Here is an 18,520-nt window from a genome sequence, read left to right as displayed (position 1 = left end):
GCAGAGCATCGCGTTACCTTGCAGAACTCGGGCCCAGTAAGCGCTTGACCACGCTACGGAGAGGATCTCGTTCGTCGATTCAAGTTCTTCCTTTCAACGAGGTTCAGTCGAACAGCAGGCAACAACATGCCCAACTGTCCAAAGTGTGACAAGCCGGTCTACTTCGGTGAGTAAACGAGGCTTTTGCTTTCGACAGAAAGACGTAAAATGTTTTGTTGGTAGAATTTTTAGATGTAGAGGATATCTAGACTTATCGGTGCGATACGCGTCGGTCATAGATCGCGAGCACAGTTTGGAGGACTAGCGATTTTATAGGAAAATTTGTTATTTGTTGAATAAAGGAACTATAAAGCGATAGTTTAGATTTATCGTGTCATTATCAGTAACACTTCCACGCTGGTTTTTTGCACGATGACTCAACGAGATAATCAATAACAGACCTCTGTTAATCGACAATTATAGACATTGTTCAATTGCAACATTTATCGATGACTCATTCACCTACTTCTTTTCGCATTTTCAACGATCAAGGAAGGACGTTCACTCCTGCTCGATCTTGCTGGAGGATGTTGAATACGAAGTCTATTATGAAATTAGTGTGCGTGAAATGACGACACCAATGATGTCATTGCACGTCCTCGCGGTCCACCTTGAGAAACATTATGTCAGCCTCGTTATTGTGCGTACGAACAAACGCGTAACATGAATATCGGGTAATACATGTGAGTAGGAAGGAAATTTTATACAATGAAACGCGGTGCTTGTGGTGAACTATTGCGACGAATTTCCTAATGCCTTGAAATTACTCGAACATTTTCGAATAACAGTTCTAATATTTTTATGCAACAGTTTATTGTTGTTTTCGAATATCCTTCGCTTCATGGTAATCCAGTTACTGATACCGTTCCGTTATCGAAACAACCTCGACGATTTTCTGCCTTTAAGTCGATTATCATTATTGGCAAATCGACAAAGTCAAAGTCGATCATCGTAATCTCCTGTTACAACTTCTCAATTTTAATCCCCAAATGACAACATCGTTGAGATTGTTCCTCGTGATTTACATAGAGTGTTCAACAAGTTCAGCAATCTCCTCTGGGATTTCTTAGGTAAATCTTGCTATCATCTTAGGACGATCACCCTATACGAACAAACTGCGAAAGAAATCATTTTTAGGCAGTTTTTGAATAGCCAGCCTGTAAAAGTAGGGTCAATCATACTCGTGATTGTTGACGCCGACTTCGAAAGCCACGATTCTCTCCTTATCATCGGCGATTCCGCGAGCGAGAGACCGCGATTCAGCAAACTGTCCTCCGATAACATTATCGACGGCCAATCGCGCGTTACGTTTCCCCTTTTGGCGTGCAGATAAACGGGACCAAACGAGAACAGCAAAACCAAGCCAGGCCAGGGAGGACGATAGATAGCTTGCGTTCCCTTCGGGCGAGTTCGCGCTGAGCCATCGTATTCAGAGAAGAGGTTCGCTTTTAATTGCGCGCTTCCTCTTTCGAGCGGCCTTTTAGACGGCCGTTAAAGCACTATTAGTGCTGAAAGCGGATTTTTCTGAATACGAACCGAGCGGAGCGAAGCGGAGCAACTGCCGCGTTCACACGAGGATACGTTGGTATGCCTTTCGGATCGGCGCAAGTAGGTGTGCGAGAAATGGATGCCAAGGCGAATTAGAGGGACGACACGCTTTTCCTTGTATCGCAGAGAAAATTTTCAAACAGCAGAGGTCATTGACCTCTGAAACTTTTCATCCGTGACTCATGCGCTTCAACGTGTCAGCGCGATCCACGATAGCGAAAGAAACGCTCTGGCCCCTCCTTTCTAATTAGTTCACGCTTCATAGGTTTAAAATTGAGGACGCACTGTGTTCAAACATTCTGCTCTCCAAGTTCAGAAGTAATTCAATACATCATTTGGAATTGACCCTTCGTTACGTGACCCTTCAAAGGAAGAGCTGTTAGGTTCGATTAATCGTCGTCACGCGTTCCTGGATGTAAGATGCATCGCGGTGGTCGGGCGCTAAGAGCAAAGTAACTTTTCAAGCCGAAGACGAAGTCCGCGCGAATGGCGGAACCAGAAAGCGCCCCAACGACGGAGGCACTCGCTGCTTTTTCCTAGCGTTTTCTTTGTTTCTTACCGAGCGTTCTACGGTAACGTGCACCGCAAAGGTGGAAGCTTTTTGAGACGATCGTAAGAGATCCCGCGACCCTTTGAGAAACCGAGAACACGCCCTTTGAAATAAACTACATTCAAATGATTCCGTGGCATTCGGCGAAGAGACGGGTAGTACCTTCTCCTCCCGTTATCCGTCTTAATTTTTACGAACGCTTAATGAGACTTCGCGCAAACGAAGTTCAACCCTTTGGCATGCGACTGAGCTTGAACGATTCGACGAGCTTCTTTTCCGTGAAACGGCAGACACGTTTCTTGAATTCCTGTCTCGGTGCTCGATACGAAAAGAAGTAGAAGATATTTCACGTTTAATGAGTCACGAATAATGAATACTGTCGTTGTATCGGAATTATCGTGCTCGATAAAGTTCAAATTGCTTCGTATTTAATCGAATATCGCCAATGCAAAGGAAGGAACAGTTCGTAATAAGCTACGGGACCGAAGAAAAAGTTCATCGAGTGGTTTGGCAAAGCGCGCATCCTGCTCGCGAATCCAGTCAGGAGGAAGCGTAAAAAAAAAGAGGAGGAAGAGGACGAGGAAACCGAGTCACGTTGCATCGAAAGCAACAACAATAAAGTGTCCAGCGGCGAGGACGGCGAGGACGGTGACAACGGTTCGGGACAGGCTGGGAAGGGTGTATCGGGTAATAATAAGAAGAACAGAGAGGAAACAGGTTTGCAGAAGAATAGGCAGGATCTTCTGGGTGTAGAAGGTAGGCAACGGGAAACGAAGGAGGCAGAAACTCGATGAGAGAAGGTATAGCCAGCTTCAACCCTCTCGTTTGCACAACGCGACTATGAGAGAAGACTACGAGAAGTTTTTCAGGGCCGTTCGCCGGAGGAAGGGGGTGGTATAGCAGATCGGCAGTTTGAAAGAAGAGAAGAAAAGTGGGTGGTTGGGTGGTGAAACGGAGAATGGTCTACCGAGCAAATAAAGAAGACGAAGTAGAAGAAGAAGAACAAGAAGTGGAGTAAAAAAAAAAAGAAAAGAAAAAAGAGAGAAGCAGGGAAAGACCAAGGGGATGATGTAGCGAGCCTATGCAATCAGCAGCCGCCGATTGTTTGGCGCCTGGGCGCAACGATCCGTGCACACCACTGTCTGCCTTTTCGCGCTACCACTGCACAGCAGCAATGCTTGACGATTATGCACTCGCTTCTCCGCCGCCAGATAATTAGGAGTTAATTAACTAATGGCCCTTTATGCCAGTACCCTTCTTGTTACCACCACCAACGTCACCGCCACCCTTCTCTCTTCTTCGCTACTCCATTCTCGATGCCCGTTTCTCCCTCTTCTTCCTTCTTTTTCACCTCGCTTTTTGCTTCTTCCGCGCGTTACCTTCCTTCTCTCGCGTCCCCACGTTCCCCGGGCTACCATCGACCCCTTTAGACCCCCCCCCCCCTTGCTCGTGTCTCACCGCTCCTCGTCATTTTCCAATTCCCCTCGCTGCCACCAGCGTCCTTTGTGCTCCTCCTTAGACACGGAGGAACGTTTGAATGCCAACCACCAGCCCGCCACGGTCCACGGGCTTTTTTGTCTTCTCGACGTGGTTTGATATGTCGTAATGGCATGACGCACCGCGACGCACCAAACGAAGAAAGGAAAAAATATGCTACACGCTCGCGTCGCTCTTCTGATTTCGCGGGCCTTTTGTAGTCCTTTTAGGCCGAACGTGTACGCATCGACTGAACGAGAGAATGGTACCGCGGCTTGCAGGAAAATGTCAGATGCGGTTAAATCGAACTACGATGCTTTCCGACAGAAAGTTGCGGACTTGTGTTCCGCGAAGAACCGTGGAACCTTCCAGGGCTACGATTCTGTCGACTACGTTGGTTAGATTTGTTACCGGTCGCAACGAACCTCGTTACGATATCGCGAGGAGAACAATCGTCGATGTCGTTGACGGGAACGTTGAAAGCAAAGCGTGATTACAAGAGGAAAATCACGCTACTCGATGTCTCTGAATCGTCTCGCCAATAAGGTTCATCTCCCTCGTGTGCCACGCGAGGATCAAGATGCTTTTCGATTAATCAAGCCCGTCCCTTGCGCGATGACGCGAAACAAAAGACAGCCGCGAACGGGTTTCTTGTCTGGCTCATCCTTTCACCCCTTTCTCGACGTTTTCACCCGCGTCATAAGAAGCTTTCTCGAGAATCCTGCCGCACAAATCGTGCGTGCATTCGCGCATGGGAATAGACGCACAATGTTGCAGCTCGCGTACGCGTCGTGATATTTTGTAAAGCGGCGTCGATCCGTCTCTGCCAGCCTTTGTCAGCGTTTTCTCGCGAACGGCCCACAGGGTGCTTCGCGTTCGCACCTTCCGTGAATGAGAAGCGCCGATCGCGTCTACCGGGAGTCGACCATTGAATTTTATAATTACGAAATTGCTAATGGAACAGCCGATGACGGCGGCCACGACGACGCACAGTCCCGCCTGGGGATGTTCGCGCATTCTGAGCCGTTGCAACGCGCTGGCGGGAAAGGACCGAGTGGATTTTTCGAGCGGAGACGAAGAGCGTGCTCATTATTCGCCCCGATCGATCACGTCTCCTGTCTCTGGAGTACTTTTACTTTTGAGCCGAAACGAAGCATGGTTTTCGAAGATGCTTCGAATAATACAATCGAGCAGAAAAATGCTTTAGAACGTTCGTTAATTTAATTTATTTAAAAGGAAAACTTGCAATGTCAGAAATATCAGTTCGTTAAACGTATGAATACGAAAATAGCTCGGAAATGTAAAGACGATTTTGTCGCAAGCTATTTAGATAATCGTTATCCAATCTTATTACGTAATCCAGCGCGATGCGATTGTCGACAAGCGATTTACGGTAAAGTATGTAAAGTATGTACTTTACCTAGGCCGGAGTTGATAAAACTTCTTTGAGGCTTCTTTAACGGGAACGCAGCCATACATGGACGTTACAGACTTGGATTGGGGCCACGCGAATGCTTCTGATCGCACGTAATAATTTCCACGTTTCCATTTCATTTGGCGAATCGCTCATCGATTTAGTCGTTGGATGATACCGGAAATACCTGAAACATATTCCCGCGAAAATGAAATATAAACCTGAAATTGATGACAGAAGTCTCATGCGTGATTTATTTATTGTTCCAGCCGAAAGAAAAACCTCTTTAGGGAAGGACTGGCATGGTGCCTGTTTACGATGCGAAAAGTGTAACAAAACCTTGACACCCGGCAGTCACGCGGAGCACGAAGGCAAGCCATACTGCAATCATCCGTGTTACGCTGCCTTGTTCGGTCCTGGAGGTGAACAGCAAATGAAATTGCTATAAAAATATTCGGCGTATAAATATCATAAGTACTATCTACTCTATTATAAAATATTCAATTTTCCAGGTTTCGGTCGAGGAGGTGCGGAGAGTTACGTTTACAAGAAATGAAGATCTAAAAACTGTTTTGCATTACCTACTTATTGTTAATAAATTCACGTTACTTATTCTGTAGGTGTTATATTTAATTAATTGTAGACATTTAGATTGTCTAGAAGTAAGCGTACGAAGTTGTTTATAGGAGTGGGATATGACAGGAACTATGCTAAAATAAATTAAAACCTTATGAATTTCTTTTTCATAAGATGCTTCTCTGAATAAAGGATGTTGCTTGTATAGCATACCAATGTTTAATTTGAAATTTTTTAAACTTAGAACGCGCTATTTAAAAAAGGTACTGCTGGTGCCATCTAACCATAAATGAAGGAATTAACAAGACCGCGAATCGTGTTGTTTTTGGAAAATAAAAACTTTGGGAACTTCTACCAGCACAGCTTTCTGTAATTACGACTCCATCGAATTACTAGCATAATAATGTGCTTAAATTGTTAAAATCGAAATTTAAACAAATGGTCCCGGGTGGCGCAATGAATGCTATAGTCATCTGGTGGTGGAATCTCCGAACTAATGTTATCTGTACACTTACCACCGACAAGAAACTTAGTTTAATTTAGGTAATACCACCGGTGTTGCTATTAGTTTGAACGAACTACCGCTATGCGGCGCTAGCATCTTTGGTCCAAAAACTGCTGTTTTTGAAAGCAATTTTTAAAAGCATTACATAGGTTCTGTTGCGATTGCAGAATACTTTACTGACCTCTGTGACCCGCAAAAGTAGCGCACTTTGAAAAAAGTGTAATTTTCGGGCTTGTTGGTTCCTACATCTGTCGTTAGATGGCATAAGCGGTATTTGAAAACGCGCGCATAAAATGTAATTAAGAAACATAAAATTCAAATTTGAAATGTGTTCTACTTTGTGGAAGAAGACGCGTAAAGTCACAACGTTCATGTTTCATATAAACCTCATATTTATTTAAAAAGGATGTACAGAGTTTTGTTTGCAAGTATCAACAGCGAGACTCGGCAAGAGCGGCGCACAGAACAAGAATATCACACGGGATGAAATGATAGCGAAACAAAGAAAAACAATAATTGTTTGTTATCTCGATTAAAGGTCCACGAGGCACAGCATCCAAGCCGAAATCTCGATTTTACAATAATTCGCAATTGGTGCGGGTGTACATCCCCTTCGTTTGAATGCTGCGCGAAAATGTGTTTACGTTTCAAACATTATCATATTGTGCTTTATTCTTTTTGCTACTCTTTTACTTTATTTATTTTTTTTTTTTACTTTTTAGACCGCTTCCATCCTATGGAAGCACGAAACGTTACTGCGATATTGCGCTTTCTCTTTCTCTCTCTTTCTAAACGGATTTCTTTGGCAAAACTTATTACACATAGGTCGTCGTTACAATTAATAAATAATAAAGGCATTAAATAATAATATAATAATAATGATGATAATAAGATAATAATAATAATCATGATAATAATGAAAATAGACGATAATAGCAAATAGAATAAAAATAAAAATAATAATAATAATCATTAATAATCATCATCGTTATGATACTAGCAAATAGATTAACAATGTGAAGTACGCATTATTCAATTAGAAATTCCGACATGTAATCGCAATGAACGTCCGATCAAATTCGGTTGGCCGATCTTCATGACCGTGGAACATTTTTTTAAACGTTGTATTCTTTTTTACAGTGAAACGAGAAAAGATAAAAGAAACGTTTCCCTCGGCAAGGAGGTATGTATTGCGATTATGAAACAGCGTGAACACTCGAATTCGCAGCCTCGAACTACCAACAGGATCGCAATTTCCCTCTCTCCGTTTTTCCTCTATCTGTACCATCTCTCCTCTTCAGTCGCCGCTTTCCACGTCCCCGTTCTTCCTGCACACGATTTTTACGACACGCAACGCTACGATACGACAATTTATAATTTTACAATTAATCAGCAATGAGAGAGATCGCGTCTACCAACGATCCTTCGTTTTTCGCTAGAAACGCAGCGGAAACGTAATCGCGTCAGCCTGGGTTGAAACACCTAAAGAACGTAATTAGGAGAAAGGGACGAAATATTGATTATTCTCGCGATCAGCGAACAGGTATCGACTCGAACGAGAAATTCGAAAAACTTGTCTGACGTTCGGATCGACGAGCGATCTGAATCGTTGCGAGCACGCTCCGGATCGACCTTGTTGCATCGTTTTTCTTTACTTTCTTTTCGCCAATCCAGTAGTAATGAAAAAGTAACGACGGAATGGTGAAAGACTGAACGAGTCGTTTGTTAAGTGTTCAAATAAATAAACATTATAACAGGATGTGAATAAAATGATCCTAAGAAAAATTAACATAACACGATAAACACGTTCGAAAATATAATTCGCTAATTACGAGATAACTGTTTACCGAGCAAAATTGTTCTGGGAAACCCATTTCACGGTGGACTTCTCAAGCGAAACGCGATTCGTTGATAATTCGCTCCTACCAGATGGATATTTATGAGAATAACTAATTAAAATCCTTTGACATATTCATTGCACTATTTGCAGCTCTATGATATAAAAGGGCGATGCGTTTCTATATTCGCGATGGAATAAAAATTAATAGAGAATCGTTTAATTAAAAAGGAGAGTGGAATAACAAATAAACGCGTTTGAATTTATGGCGCGCGTGTGCAATGCAACCAAACGCCACGCGCATGCTCAGTGCGCATAGTCTGCGCGAACCGAGATGCACCGAAGACGTGCGCGCGTAAATTTCCTTATTAAGGTTACGAATTACCATTTTTGCCCGTTAATCATAAAGAAATTGCGAGCACGCAACTTCCACATTAAATTCTACATTGGTTGGACGTTAATTACGGTTCCGTGATAGTTTTTTCTTCTTTTTTGATACGTTACGCTCGACGCGAAACAGGAAGCGTCTTGACTTCCGTAGTGGTATGCGATACGGACAACGGTGTTGATGGAACACGGGAATCAGTGCGAACAATCGGTTGTCGGAAAAAACGTGATCGTTTATAAAATCAATTCGAGGACGTGTGTTTTGGGTGATCGTGGAAGTGAACGAGAGGATCCGTGGAAGTGGCAGACGATGACAGTATCGACGTAAGGTAAGATTCCTCTCTTTTTTACACCGTACTCGCGGTAATATCACGAAAGAGAACCGACTTCGTTTCGCCTTTCACGCTTTCCCGGTTCCGTAATTTGCATTTCCTCGTTGCTTATTTCTTGCGCGTCTACGTCGATCCTGTGCGTCGCTCGCAAACTCGCGTTCGTTTACATCTAGATGCCATTTAAAACCGCCATAAAACTCTGCCTCTGCCTTAGCTACGCGACGCACGCAATTCTCATTCGGCAATCCGTCTGTGGTCTTTGGTTTCTACAAAAAATATATATAATATCCTTAACAGTAATGATCGTTACGTCGATTCTTGATTTAAAAATCTCAATAAACTTATCCGTTATTACCTACTATATATACTTGTATCGTTTTTTGGGGTGATACGGGGCACAGGTGGGGTTAGGTTTGGATTAGGGGGGTCGTCGTGCTTACTAGGAGAAAGAACGTGCCGTTTCTTTTTTTGTTTGGCCAGTTGACTGTGTCTTTGTTTTACATTGTTATTTGTATATTTATATTTATATATATATATATATATATAGAAAGAGATTTTTCTTTCTCACTTTATATATATATATATATACATGTACACGTTCTAACGCCGTCGGTAACAAATGTGCCCGACTACATTCGACGGGATCGTCGTGTTTGAGTAAATTTATATTTTTCTTCTTTTCTTAAATGAATGTAGTAGCACATTTGGAGAGACGACCGATCGAGGGTGTAGCGTAGAAATTATGCTAACTGAGGATCGTTAAATTAAACTACCTACGATTTTATGCGCACTCTACCAGAGTACCGACGCTGTCGGTAACGAACGCGGGAAGTTTGATAATCTCGACCGCGTGTCTCGACAGCGTTATCCATTAGTGTCGCTGGACCAGACACTCGTCGAGTCATTGCCGTTCAATTCGAATCACGAATAAAAGAAATGTTCATCGACATCGTCGAAGCAACGGTTTCGTTACGGACTTTTTGTTAAAAAGAATTTGTTAATTGGTGGCGACACACGGGTGATCCGACACAACGCCGATAACAACGTTGTTCGATCCGCTTCGTTGCTTTGAACGCTGTCGTACGACGTAATCGACACGATCATTTGTCCGATGGTCTGAAAGTCTGTCGACATGATTTTCAAAGTCTCTATCTCTCTCGCGATTGTCGCATCGATAAATGCGAATTTGTTAGTGCCACGCTGTATGAGTGTGTATGTGTGTACAGAATAATATCGATAAGAACGCGACCAAATTCTCTGGACGATGATAAACGTCGCGTTGCATCGACGCGAACGGTGTCTGGCCAGTTCGTCTGGGCTTATTGTTTTCCCTGGCGGAAATTAGTCATGCATTTGTCAGTGTTTCCGTTGTCGTTCGACGATCATGATTGCTGGCTGTCCTTTCTCGAAGCCGGTTAAAAGAGATCATTGTTTTCGTTTCAGCGTTGGTTACTCATTGTCAGTGATATGGCGTCGAAAGTCGTTGGCTACTGTTCCCACTCCAGGAAAACACTTTGCCCGAAGATGGTCTCCTGTATCGTCGTTCAATCAGGCCAGATAAAGGTCGGTCGGCGTGGAAGTGTGATCCGGCTTGGTGCATGCACTTCCGGTCGGCGAAGCCGCACTCGCACCGCTGCTCGCCCTGGTTGCTGCCAAAGGTGAGCGACTAGCCACGTCCGTGCTGTTCTCTGGCCCTGCGTTGTTACATCCGCCGCTCTGCTGCGAATTGTTGTGGGAAGACGCCAGCGTGTCCCCGTTGCAGTAGTAGTACGTGGAGTCTGCGAGACAAGGTCAGAATTTATTCTTCATTCTACTTACGTTCCATGCCGTTTCAATTCCATTTCTGCATGCTACGATTTGGAACTTTTTCTTTTTCTTTTTCTTTTTCTTTTTCTTTTTCTGTTCAAAATCAATCAACCCCATTACATAGATAGGTATATGTTACTATTATTTCAATCAATTTCATTGAGGATGTCTTTTGAAAAGTATCTAAAGTTGAGAATTGATCGTTTTGAACAGCGAATAGAAACCTACGGTACAATTTTATTCGCGAGGTAACCGTTTTGGGTCGGTTACGATAGTAGCTCACGATAGTTGCGAAATGGTGCTTTAGAAAGGGGAAAAGTTGAACTCGCGGCTGCGAAACTTCGGTGTCTACGGTGTCGGGTGCAGTACACGCGTTACGTCACGTACAAGGAACGAGGCAACAACGTATCGCGTGTCCGATAAAAAATTGTTTATTATTCCGTTCATTCTTGTACACCGAACAACACGTTCGGGCGGCGCGCATTTCACCGAGGGGTATCGCGATCAACGAAGGTACCTGCAATCGTCCGTTATGAAAGGCGAGCCAGTCGGTTCGTGGCTACTTTAAAACCGGCCTGTCCACGATTCCGCGAGCTTTTTCTACGCCGATCTTATCCGCGAGATATCTTGAAACGTAATAAAACAACAGCGGATTTCTTCAGTCTTAGAAAGTTAGGTGCAATTGTGCCGAGGGCTTTTCGTCGTGTACGTATGTAATGTAGGTAACTGGCTAGCGCGCGATTGTTCGACAAACGACAAGTTATTATGCGGTACTCGATATCCGCTGGGATTAGCCTATCAATAAGTTAGTTATTTGACATTTCGTTGACCCTAATCTAATCGGTACTCATACTCACTGTTTACTTACTGAGCAACCCGCTTGTCGCTGCTCCATAACCATAGCCGCTGTACGGTGCGCTCGAGTATTGAGAATATGCTGCGCTGTACGCGTAGTCACCACCACCTAAACAAATATCGAACAGAAACGCGTTAAATTAAAAAAAAAAAAAAATCAGAGAAATTTATTCTATCTTCGATTAACTTTATTTCTTCCATTTGATCGTAACTGATAAGAGATGAATACGTAAATGAAAACAACATATCCGAGGAGTAGAACAGCTTGCCATTTACCCGTACGTGAAGCTGGTAAGTCAGAGATCAAGCTACAGGACTCTGACTTACCCTCTGCTCGAACCACCCTTTCGCAGAAGGTCACGCGTGCTTCATTTCTTACCCCCGTTCGATACGTAAAATAAAGATGAGCAAGCAGTCTGTAGTGGGTACTCACCGGTGGCGTAATGTCCGAAACTTGGAAGCATCGTGGAGTAGGGTGGTATCGCAGACGCTACCTGGGGCTGAGAAACTGGCGGCTGCAAGACCGTCAGTCCGGGATCCCCTCCGGGGGTGTTAGGGGCCGTGGGGGTGGCGTTTGTCTCGTTCTGCAACGAAATCGGGGGACTTTGCTCGCCCCCTCCGGCCCCCACCCCCACATACGACACTGCGACGGTACTGCTCTCTGCTATGGCCATGCACAACACAACACAGGACATTCGAGTCAAGCACTAGCTAACGATCAGCGCCTTACGTCTAAAGCTTAATTAAATTGTCTGACGGGATGACGGGTGTGTCGGGACACGGTAATCACTGTATGGGGTTTTGTTAGCAAGAGCCGCGGCAGACGCGGCATCGGACACTTTCTTTGCGGAGAATGCCGGCTCGAAACGAGATCGTAATTGACCATGTGCGATTCCTTGACAAGGGAAATTGTGTGCGCAATTATGCTGTACATTATGATTCGCGACTTTCTCGAATGCTCTCTTCTGACTTACAATGAATCAATTATGGAGGGAAGATTCTATATAGTGTGGACCGCTAACATTGATTGTTGGTCCACCCTGCAGCGTATTCCTTGGGTATTTTTGGAGGTATGTTAATTAAGAGGAATGGGAGCAGGAACGTCAAATGACTTTTATTTAAAATTCTTATCAACGATCCGTCGTGACTGCGTATTCGTGTTGAAATATGCAGACGATATTAGTTCGAAGATCGCGTAAACTTTGAGGCTTTAAAACTGTATGCTGATAACTAAAGAGGTGGCGAACTCACCGGTGGTGTGGTAAGGAGACATGTTAGCCCCGTCCAATGTTTGGCTCAATTTTAGTTCTTGCATCGTCAGTGGCGCGAGCGGCGTCAAAGTACCACCTGCTATTAAGGGATCCCCATTTTTCCGTTATTGCGATTTTTCTATCGTTGGCTGGCGATCAAGGCGGAACGTTAAACGACGCGCGATACCACGCTTCCGGTCATCGATACGCGACAATTTAGGTCGATGTCGTTACACCTCCCCGACACGCTTTCCCAATGGCGGTCGAACTGTCGCGATCAAGAATGTCTTTATCGAACGAAACGATACGAAATGGTTCGACTCGTACATATTAACGGCGGTAGCCAGCAAGCCGTGCAATCGACTTGGCCCGGCCGCGTCGTCGTTCTTCAAAAATTCTTCGATCTCGCCTCGAAGATCCCCCGATTGAATTTCATGAGATGAAGCGACCGTTACACGGCTCGCTTCGTCCGTTCCGAAAAGTAGCGAACGAAAGAAATTCCGCGACGCGGCGTGACCGAGTTGCTCGCAACACGTGCCACCCCGAAGAAACTTCCCTTCCGTGTGTACGATCGTCCGTCTACGTACACATCTTTGCTATCCTTCTTTCTTACTTCCGATAGTAGTACGATCCGCCGTTGATCAGCCGCCGTTAAACGGCTCAAGAAAGACAGAAACGACAAAGGAGCAGAGCGAGACTAGACGAACTAAAGGGGTTGGATAGGCTAGATTAAATAGAAGACGAAAAGAAAACTAGAGAAGAGAAAGATATTGTAGAGGATTCCCTTATCACCAGTTCAGAGACGGATGGTTGCGAGTGTCGTAAGCAAGAATGATGGGAAATAGAAAAGAATGAAAGAGAGATAGAGACCCTTAGCTAGAGATAGAACCGTGGGGCTTGAGAAGACCGCGAGAGACCACCAAGTGAAGCGTTCCGCCACCTCTTCTGGCATCGGGTGCTGTTGCTCGGCACAGCTCATGCATTATTAAAGCCATGTATTTAGCCGATATGGGTATGCAAAGCAAGACGTAAGCCGCAATAATAAGCGTACAGGGAAGAGGGAAGCAGGAGGAGGAGGAGGCGAGTAAAGAGGTGGGCAAATGGAGAGAAGGAAGCGAGGATGAAGAAGGAGGGAGACGATGGTGGTTTGCTGGGTCGACGAAAAGGGGCTTGGTACACACGGTTATTATGTATAAGAGGTTGGTGGTGCATACACGCGCACAGAAATACACGCACAGACGCAGAGAGACACGCACAGACGCAGAGACACGCACATACTGTCCGGGATTTTGTGCGAAGGAGGGGTGTGACAGAAAGGAGGGTGCAGGAGGGTGAAAATGAGTGAGAGAGAACGAGTGGCTCACCTATGGTGCCCCCTATGGGCGGGGTGTAGAGATGGGGCGTTTGCGCTTGCGTCATCGTGCTGATGGTGCCCAGGGAGTCGTATAGCTCGGCGGAGGTGGCAATCGCGTTCCCGGGGAATCCTCCGTGTTCGTAGTAACCTCCGCCACCGCCACCTCCGCCACCACCGCCGCCACCTCCGCCGTTACCACCGCCACCGCCACCTCCGCCGGTTCCAGCGCCGTTCGTACCACCGGTCGCACCTCCGCCTCCACCGCCGAGCTCGCTCAGCAGCTTGTGTTCGTCTTTGATGCTCCATTTACTCGACCACAGCTGCAACAGAAGCCGGATGCTCGAGGCAAAGTTCGAGTGTCGGGGAGAACGGGTTTACACGTTTAGCAGAAACGCTCCAGATTGACTTTTACCCCCGATTCTTTCACTTGTTATTTATTTTTTTGAAAAATTCAAGAATAGGAACCATGCAATCCTCGGATCATTGATTTGAAATTTTCATTTCGATCTCTTCGTGATATTATAATCTTGATTATACGTACGTTCGAATACAATTGGTCGCCGTTGTAATTGCTTCTCTGTCTCTTCAAGTCGTCCTCGGGATGGTCGTTCAGGTCTCGATTGTCGTCTGAAAGTAAATCGACATCTGCAATGCGGTTCTCGCGTTTCATCGTTCCATATTAGCGGTGGGAACGAACGGGAATCGAGCCTTTGTGCGATGACCGATGTTTCATATACAATTAACGGGAGCGCGGTATCAAAGGGTGGTGGTCGCTTTGGGACACGATAATCGACGACACCGGTCCGCGAAACGAGTGCGCGACGAATTCATCTCCCAAACGCGATTCCCGGGTTATCTGTGTCAGGGAACGTACGCGGTGCTTCTGTTCGCCGCGTATTACTCACGGAATCAAGACACAAATTAAACGTGGCCGCACGTGAAACTAAATTGAATCTGTCGGACGGATTGAACGACGCGGCGCGGCGCGGCGCGGCGCGGCGCGGTGCGGCGAGGTTCGCATAGACGGTGTATGGCATTGATAGATAGAGAAACAATTTCGATTCCATTATATGTCTTTATTATCTCCGGGCCATCCCGTCGGTTTAATATAGAAACAAGCACGTGGGACGAGCGTTGGTACATCGCTGGTATCCGTGGGTATGGGTTTTTAACAGAGGGAGAGAACGGGACGGGGAGGATGTTGGACACCGGTGTACCCTTTTAGTGGCCGCCACGAGGGTGGTGGACAGGGAAGGAGGAAACTGACCGACGATTCTAGCCGTAGAAGGGGGGAAAAACGGACGAGCCGAGGTAGGGGTAGATGGTCCAACGTTTGGGTATCTCGAATAATTAAATGACCATCCGAGGGTAGATGGGTGGAGTAGCTAGCATAGGGCTCGTTAAACCTCCCTGTCAAGTTGTGATTGTCCGGCAGGCCGACGCGACGGTCCCGACCATTCGAGCGGCAGGGTTTGTTCCTGGACCGCTATAAAACCCCCGTTTCAAACACGCCGCATCGGGGGTACCGTGGGCTTCCATGAACTTGCTCGAATTTTACGATTCGATCGGCCGAGTTAATCGTGCTCCCTGGTATCTACCGAGCGGACGATGGTTTTCGTCTAACGCGTTCCATCGCGATTTCGTTTTAACGGATCTCGTTTCAGGGTAACTGAAAATTATCTTTAAACTTATCGAATTTTTGAATTTAACTCTCCCGATGCCTACAGTCGGTTCCCAAGTTCATCGATAGACCGATAAATTAATCGGACGAATGGTGCGGCACGCGTTATGCTGTCTAATGCAAATTCTTGTAGCTATTGCAAAATTACGGTCACTGGTGCTCGACAGATTTGACAGTGGTTGAGTTATGGCGGAAGGAAGGTCAGCGTTTCTCCCCTCCCCCTCTCGAAAAGAGCACTAAATCGAATAATTCGATTGATGTCCGTGATGGCAAAACGTACGCGAGCAAGCGAGCGAGAGCGCGTTCGCGTTATTCGAAAGCAATTGAGTCAATGTTAAGCAATACAATACACGAGTAATAATGGACTCTGGGGTGAATCTGGTCCCGGTGTGTCCCCTACATCCACGTCCACGAATATAGGGTGGGACACGCCGGCCTTTTCGATTCTCTGTAGGGCAAAAGCGCGCAGATGTAACGCGACAACAAACAGCCCCGATAGATTGCAATGCTTCCCTCGAGAGGTTGTTCGTAAATTCGTAATAAGCCCCGGGGATTCTTCGATTCGAAGTCCGCCTTAGCTGCTATACCGAGCACATAAATAACCATACTGATGTACGGTCAGTGATTTGAAAACTTTCTTCGTATGAACGAACCCTAGTCTATCTACTTCCGGTTACTTTGGAACGTTAAGAATTTAGAAAAATCTTCAAACTCATCTTGTATGTACAAATACTTTTAAAATATCGATGAAATTGAGCTACGAATACCTTAACAATTTATCAACAAAAAGGAATAGGAATTTGTGGTCTGCCTCGGAGAGTTATTTGGAAAAAAGGTAAACTGCCAATCGGTTCCACATATCGTTGCGATGTTCCGGTTCTTTCGTCGCGGGCTTTTCATCGGACGCGTCGCGACGCGAGTAAGTACAATGTATCGGACGCGTTCACCGCAAGGTGTTGTCGGCTCGCTCGTTGAAATTCCAGCCGGTTAAGAGGCGCGCGGATACATCGATGATCTCCCTGGAGGACAGGGAGACTAATGTGTCGTTGGGTCGGGATAGAAGCCGCTGTGGTCTGTGAAGTTTATAATCTAATACGCGTGTACCCTCGCCAGCCGCAAAACACTGAGTGCTCTTGCCGCGGACGCGACCACTTTCGCGACCGCATATTGCCGCTCTCATAATCCGATTATATCGAATTACTCGCGTACCATCGGCATCAGCTCGCTGCCAACGAATCGATACCTACATACGTACGTGTACACCTCGCCTACCGATACCCAGCCGAGGGATTTTCATCGAGGACACGCGTGTTCCACGCGAAATGCGCGATTGTTTCATGTATCATTGGAATTTTTGCTGAAACTCGATCATTAGCTATGGATCGCGAAATTAGCAAGACGAAAAGTAAATCCTACGGCACGTGCAACCCGCGATTCGATTCGGCTCGAAACTAGTCGCTCATTGGCTCCATGTTCGCGCCTCGGAGGAAGAATATTTGAAAAAAAGAGCTCTTTCGGTTAGAGCGAGGTCGGTCACGTGTGGGTGGCACGTGTCGGGAATATTTCGGAACACGTTATTCACGCAACGACAGCGGAATGAATCGCGGCACGTGTCGGTCGACGTTTGACTTATCCCCGATAAGTTTGTCGTGTGTAGCCAATCTCGACTCGCGACAACGCGGTGGAGGAAATTGTTCGATTGCAGGCAAATAAGATTGCTCGATCTATTAATTGTTCGTTGCTACAGCGATGATAATTGTTTAGAGAACAATAATCTCTCGATCCTTCCCTTCGTGTTTTCTCTACCCTTTTGTCTCGAAATAAGTAAGCAGACGAGTTTCAGGGGGAGTGATAAACAATGGGAGTTTGCAAATTGGGAAAGACGAGCGGTGTAAAGTGCCGCGGCATCATCGTCTCGTTTCTCGCAAAACTCTTCAACTTCTGCATTGTTCTTGACGCGGTGGCGAGCAAAGCCGACGAAACTCGCGCCGATTTACTCGGCTGTAACGTCGATCCAAGCGATATCTTGTTTCTTGCCTGCCCTTATGTAACTATTGTCAGTGAAATGTAGCCGCGATGCCTTCGACGATCCGATCCGACGTTTATATAAGTAACCCCGGCTCTTTTTCTTCTTCTTCTACTTCTTCGAGCCGTCACACCGAATGTTAACCGTTTTCGAGCAGCCGATACGCTTTGCATTGGTTTTCGCGTGACGTTACCGCTCTCCGGCTGTCCGAGCGGACAGAGTTAATCCTTTCGATCGGAAGAGTTATCGCGAGGGTCGAGAGATCATCGGGATGGCGAAGAATTCAATGACTCACCGTCGTCGGAACGTTTCCGCTTGATGCTGTTGCCATTGGGGTCCTGATGGTGAGCCGGGATTCCCAGGATGCCGCTAATGCTGTAAGCGTTGGGAGCGGTTGCAGCCGGATGACCCGCTGCAGTTGCAGGTGCATGGGCTATCACCGACACGGAACCACCTGATCCCGGCTGACCTTGTTGCTGACCTTGCTGCTGCTGCGCCTGCTGCTGCTGATGCGCGTGTTTCGCCTTCTCCGCCGCTTTGTTCCTCACGATTCTGCGGACAATAGATCGCGTTCTACAGATTTACAAGTCATTAAATCGAGGGTATTCGATCTGCCCGGTTATACTTGCAATTTTCATCATTTTCACGGACCTTGGGATAAATTACTTACAAATTAGTCATTCGTTCCATTATAACGTAATGGAAAGTTAAGCAGTTTTATTAACTGGACGCATCTCGCCGTGATACGGGAGATAACTAGAAAGCATCAGATACCAATCATCCCGTTAACAGCCAGGGGTTACCGGATGATTAATTACGATTCGACGAGCCACTTCGCGCACAATCATTCCCTGTGGCCGACGTACCTACCGCGTACACCTTCG

The 18,520-nt window shown here is 46.0% G+C and overlaps 2 protein-coding genes across 2 annotated transcripts in view; one reads left to right on the top strand and one right to left on the bottom strand.

Moving 5' to 3' along the window:
* Positions 1–25: 25 nt before the first annotated feature.
* On the top strand, positions 26–5,642 carry LOC114877548 (cysteine-rich protein 1-like). The gene is made up of 3 exons (XM_029190245.2): positions 26–166; positions 5,297–5,449; positions 5,540–5,642. The coding sequence occupies exons 1-3, from the start codon at positions 127–129 to the stop codon at positions 5,581–5,583; spliced, it is 237 nt and encodes a 78-aa protein (XP_029046078.1). The 5' UTR covers positions 26–126; the 3' UTR covers positions 5,584–5,642.
* A 3,013-nt stretch (positions 5,643–8,655) lies between these two features.
* The window catches only part of LOC114877543 (paired box protein Pax-2-A), a 102,263-nt gene continuing 92,398 nt past the window's right edge, over positions 8,656–18,520 (bottom strand). Inside the window, exons 6-12 of the mRNA XM_029190232.2 lie at positions 17,932–18,188; positions 14,471–14,556; positions 13,940–14,249; positions 12,577–12,675; positions 11,759–11,989; positions 11,339–11,434; positions 8,656–10,442 (exon numbers count right to left, since the gene is read on the bottom strand). Coding sequence (XP_029046065.1) covers positions 10,213–10,442; positions 11,339–11,434; positions 11,759–11,989; positions 12,577–12,675; positions 13,940–14,249; positions 14,471–14,556; positions 17,932–18,188 — 1,309 coding nt within the window. The 3' untranslated portion in view covers positions 8,656–10,212. The remainder of the gene's footprint in view (positions 10,443–11,338; positions 11,435–11,758; positions 11,990–12,576; positions 12,676–13,939; positions 14,250–14,470; positions 14,557–17,931; positions 18,189–18,520) is intronic.

Source organism: Osmia bicornis, chromosome 3 (genome assembly GCF_907164935.1).
Source record: "Osmia bicornis bicornis chromosome 3, iOsmBic2.1, whole genome shotgun sequence".
NCBI classification, from domain to species: Eukaryota; Metazoa; Arthropoda; class Insecta; order Hymenoptera; family Megachilidae; genus Osmia; species Osmia bicornis.
This window is presented reverse-complemented; position numbering and strand designations above follow the sequence as displayed.

What these genes read in the sequence shown, in the direction of transcription:
- LOC114877548 (XM_029190245.2), top strand. Translation starts at nt 127, where the DNA reads ATGCCCAACTGTCCAAAGTGTGACAAGCCGGTCTACTTCG. An exon ending in TGACAAGCCGGTCTACTTCG is followed by an intron (nt 167 to 5,296) that starts GTGAGTAAACGA and finishes TTATTGTTCCAG; the next exon opens with CCGAAAGAAAAACCTCTTTA. An exon ending in TGCCTTGTTCGGTCCTGGAG is followed by an intron (nt 5,450 to 5,539) that starts GTGAACAGCAAA and finishes TCAATTTTCCAG; the next exon opens with GTTTCGGTCGAGGAGGTGCG.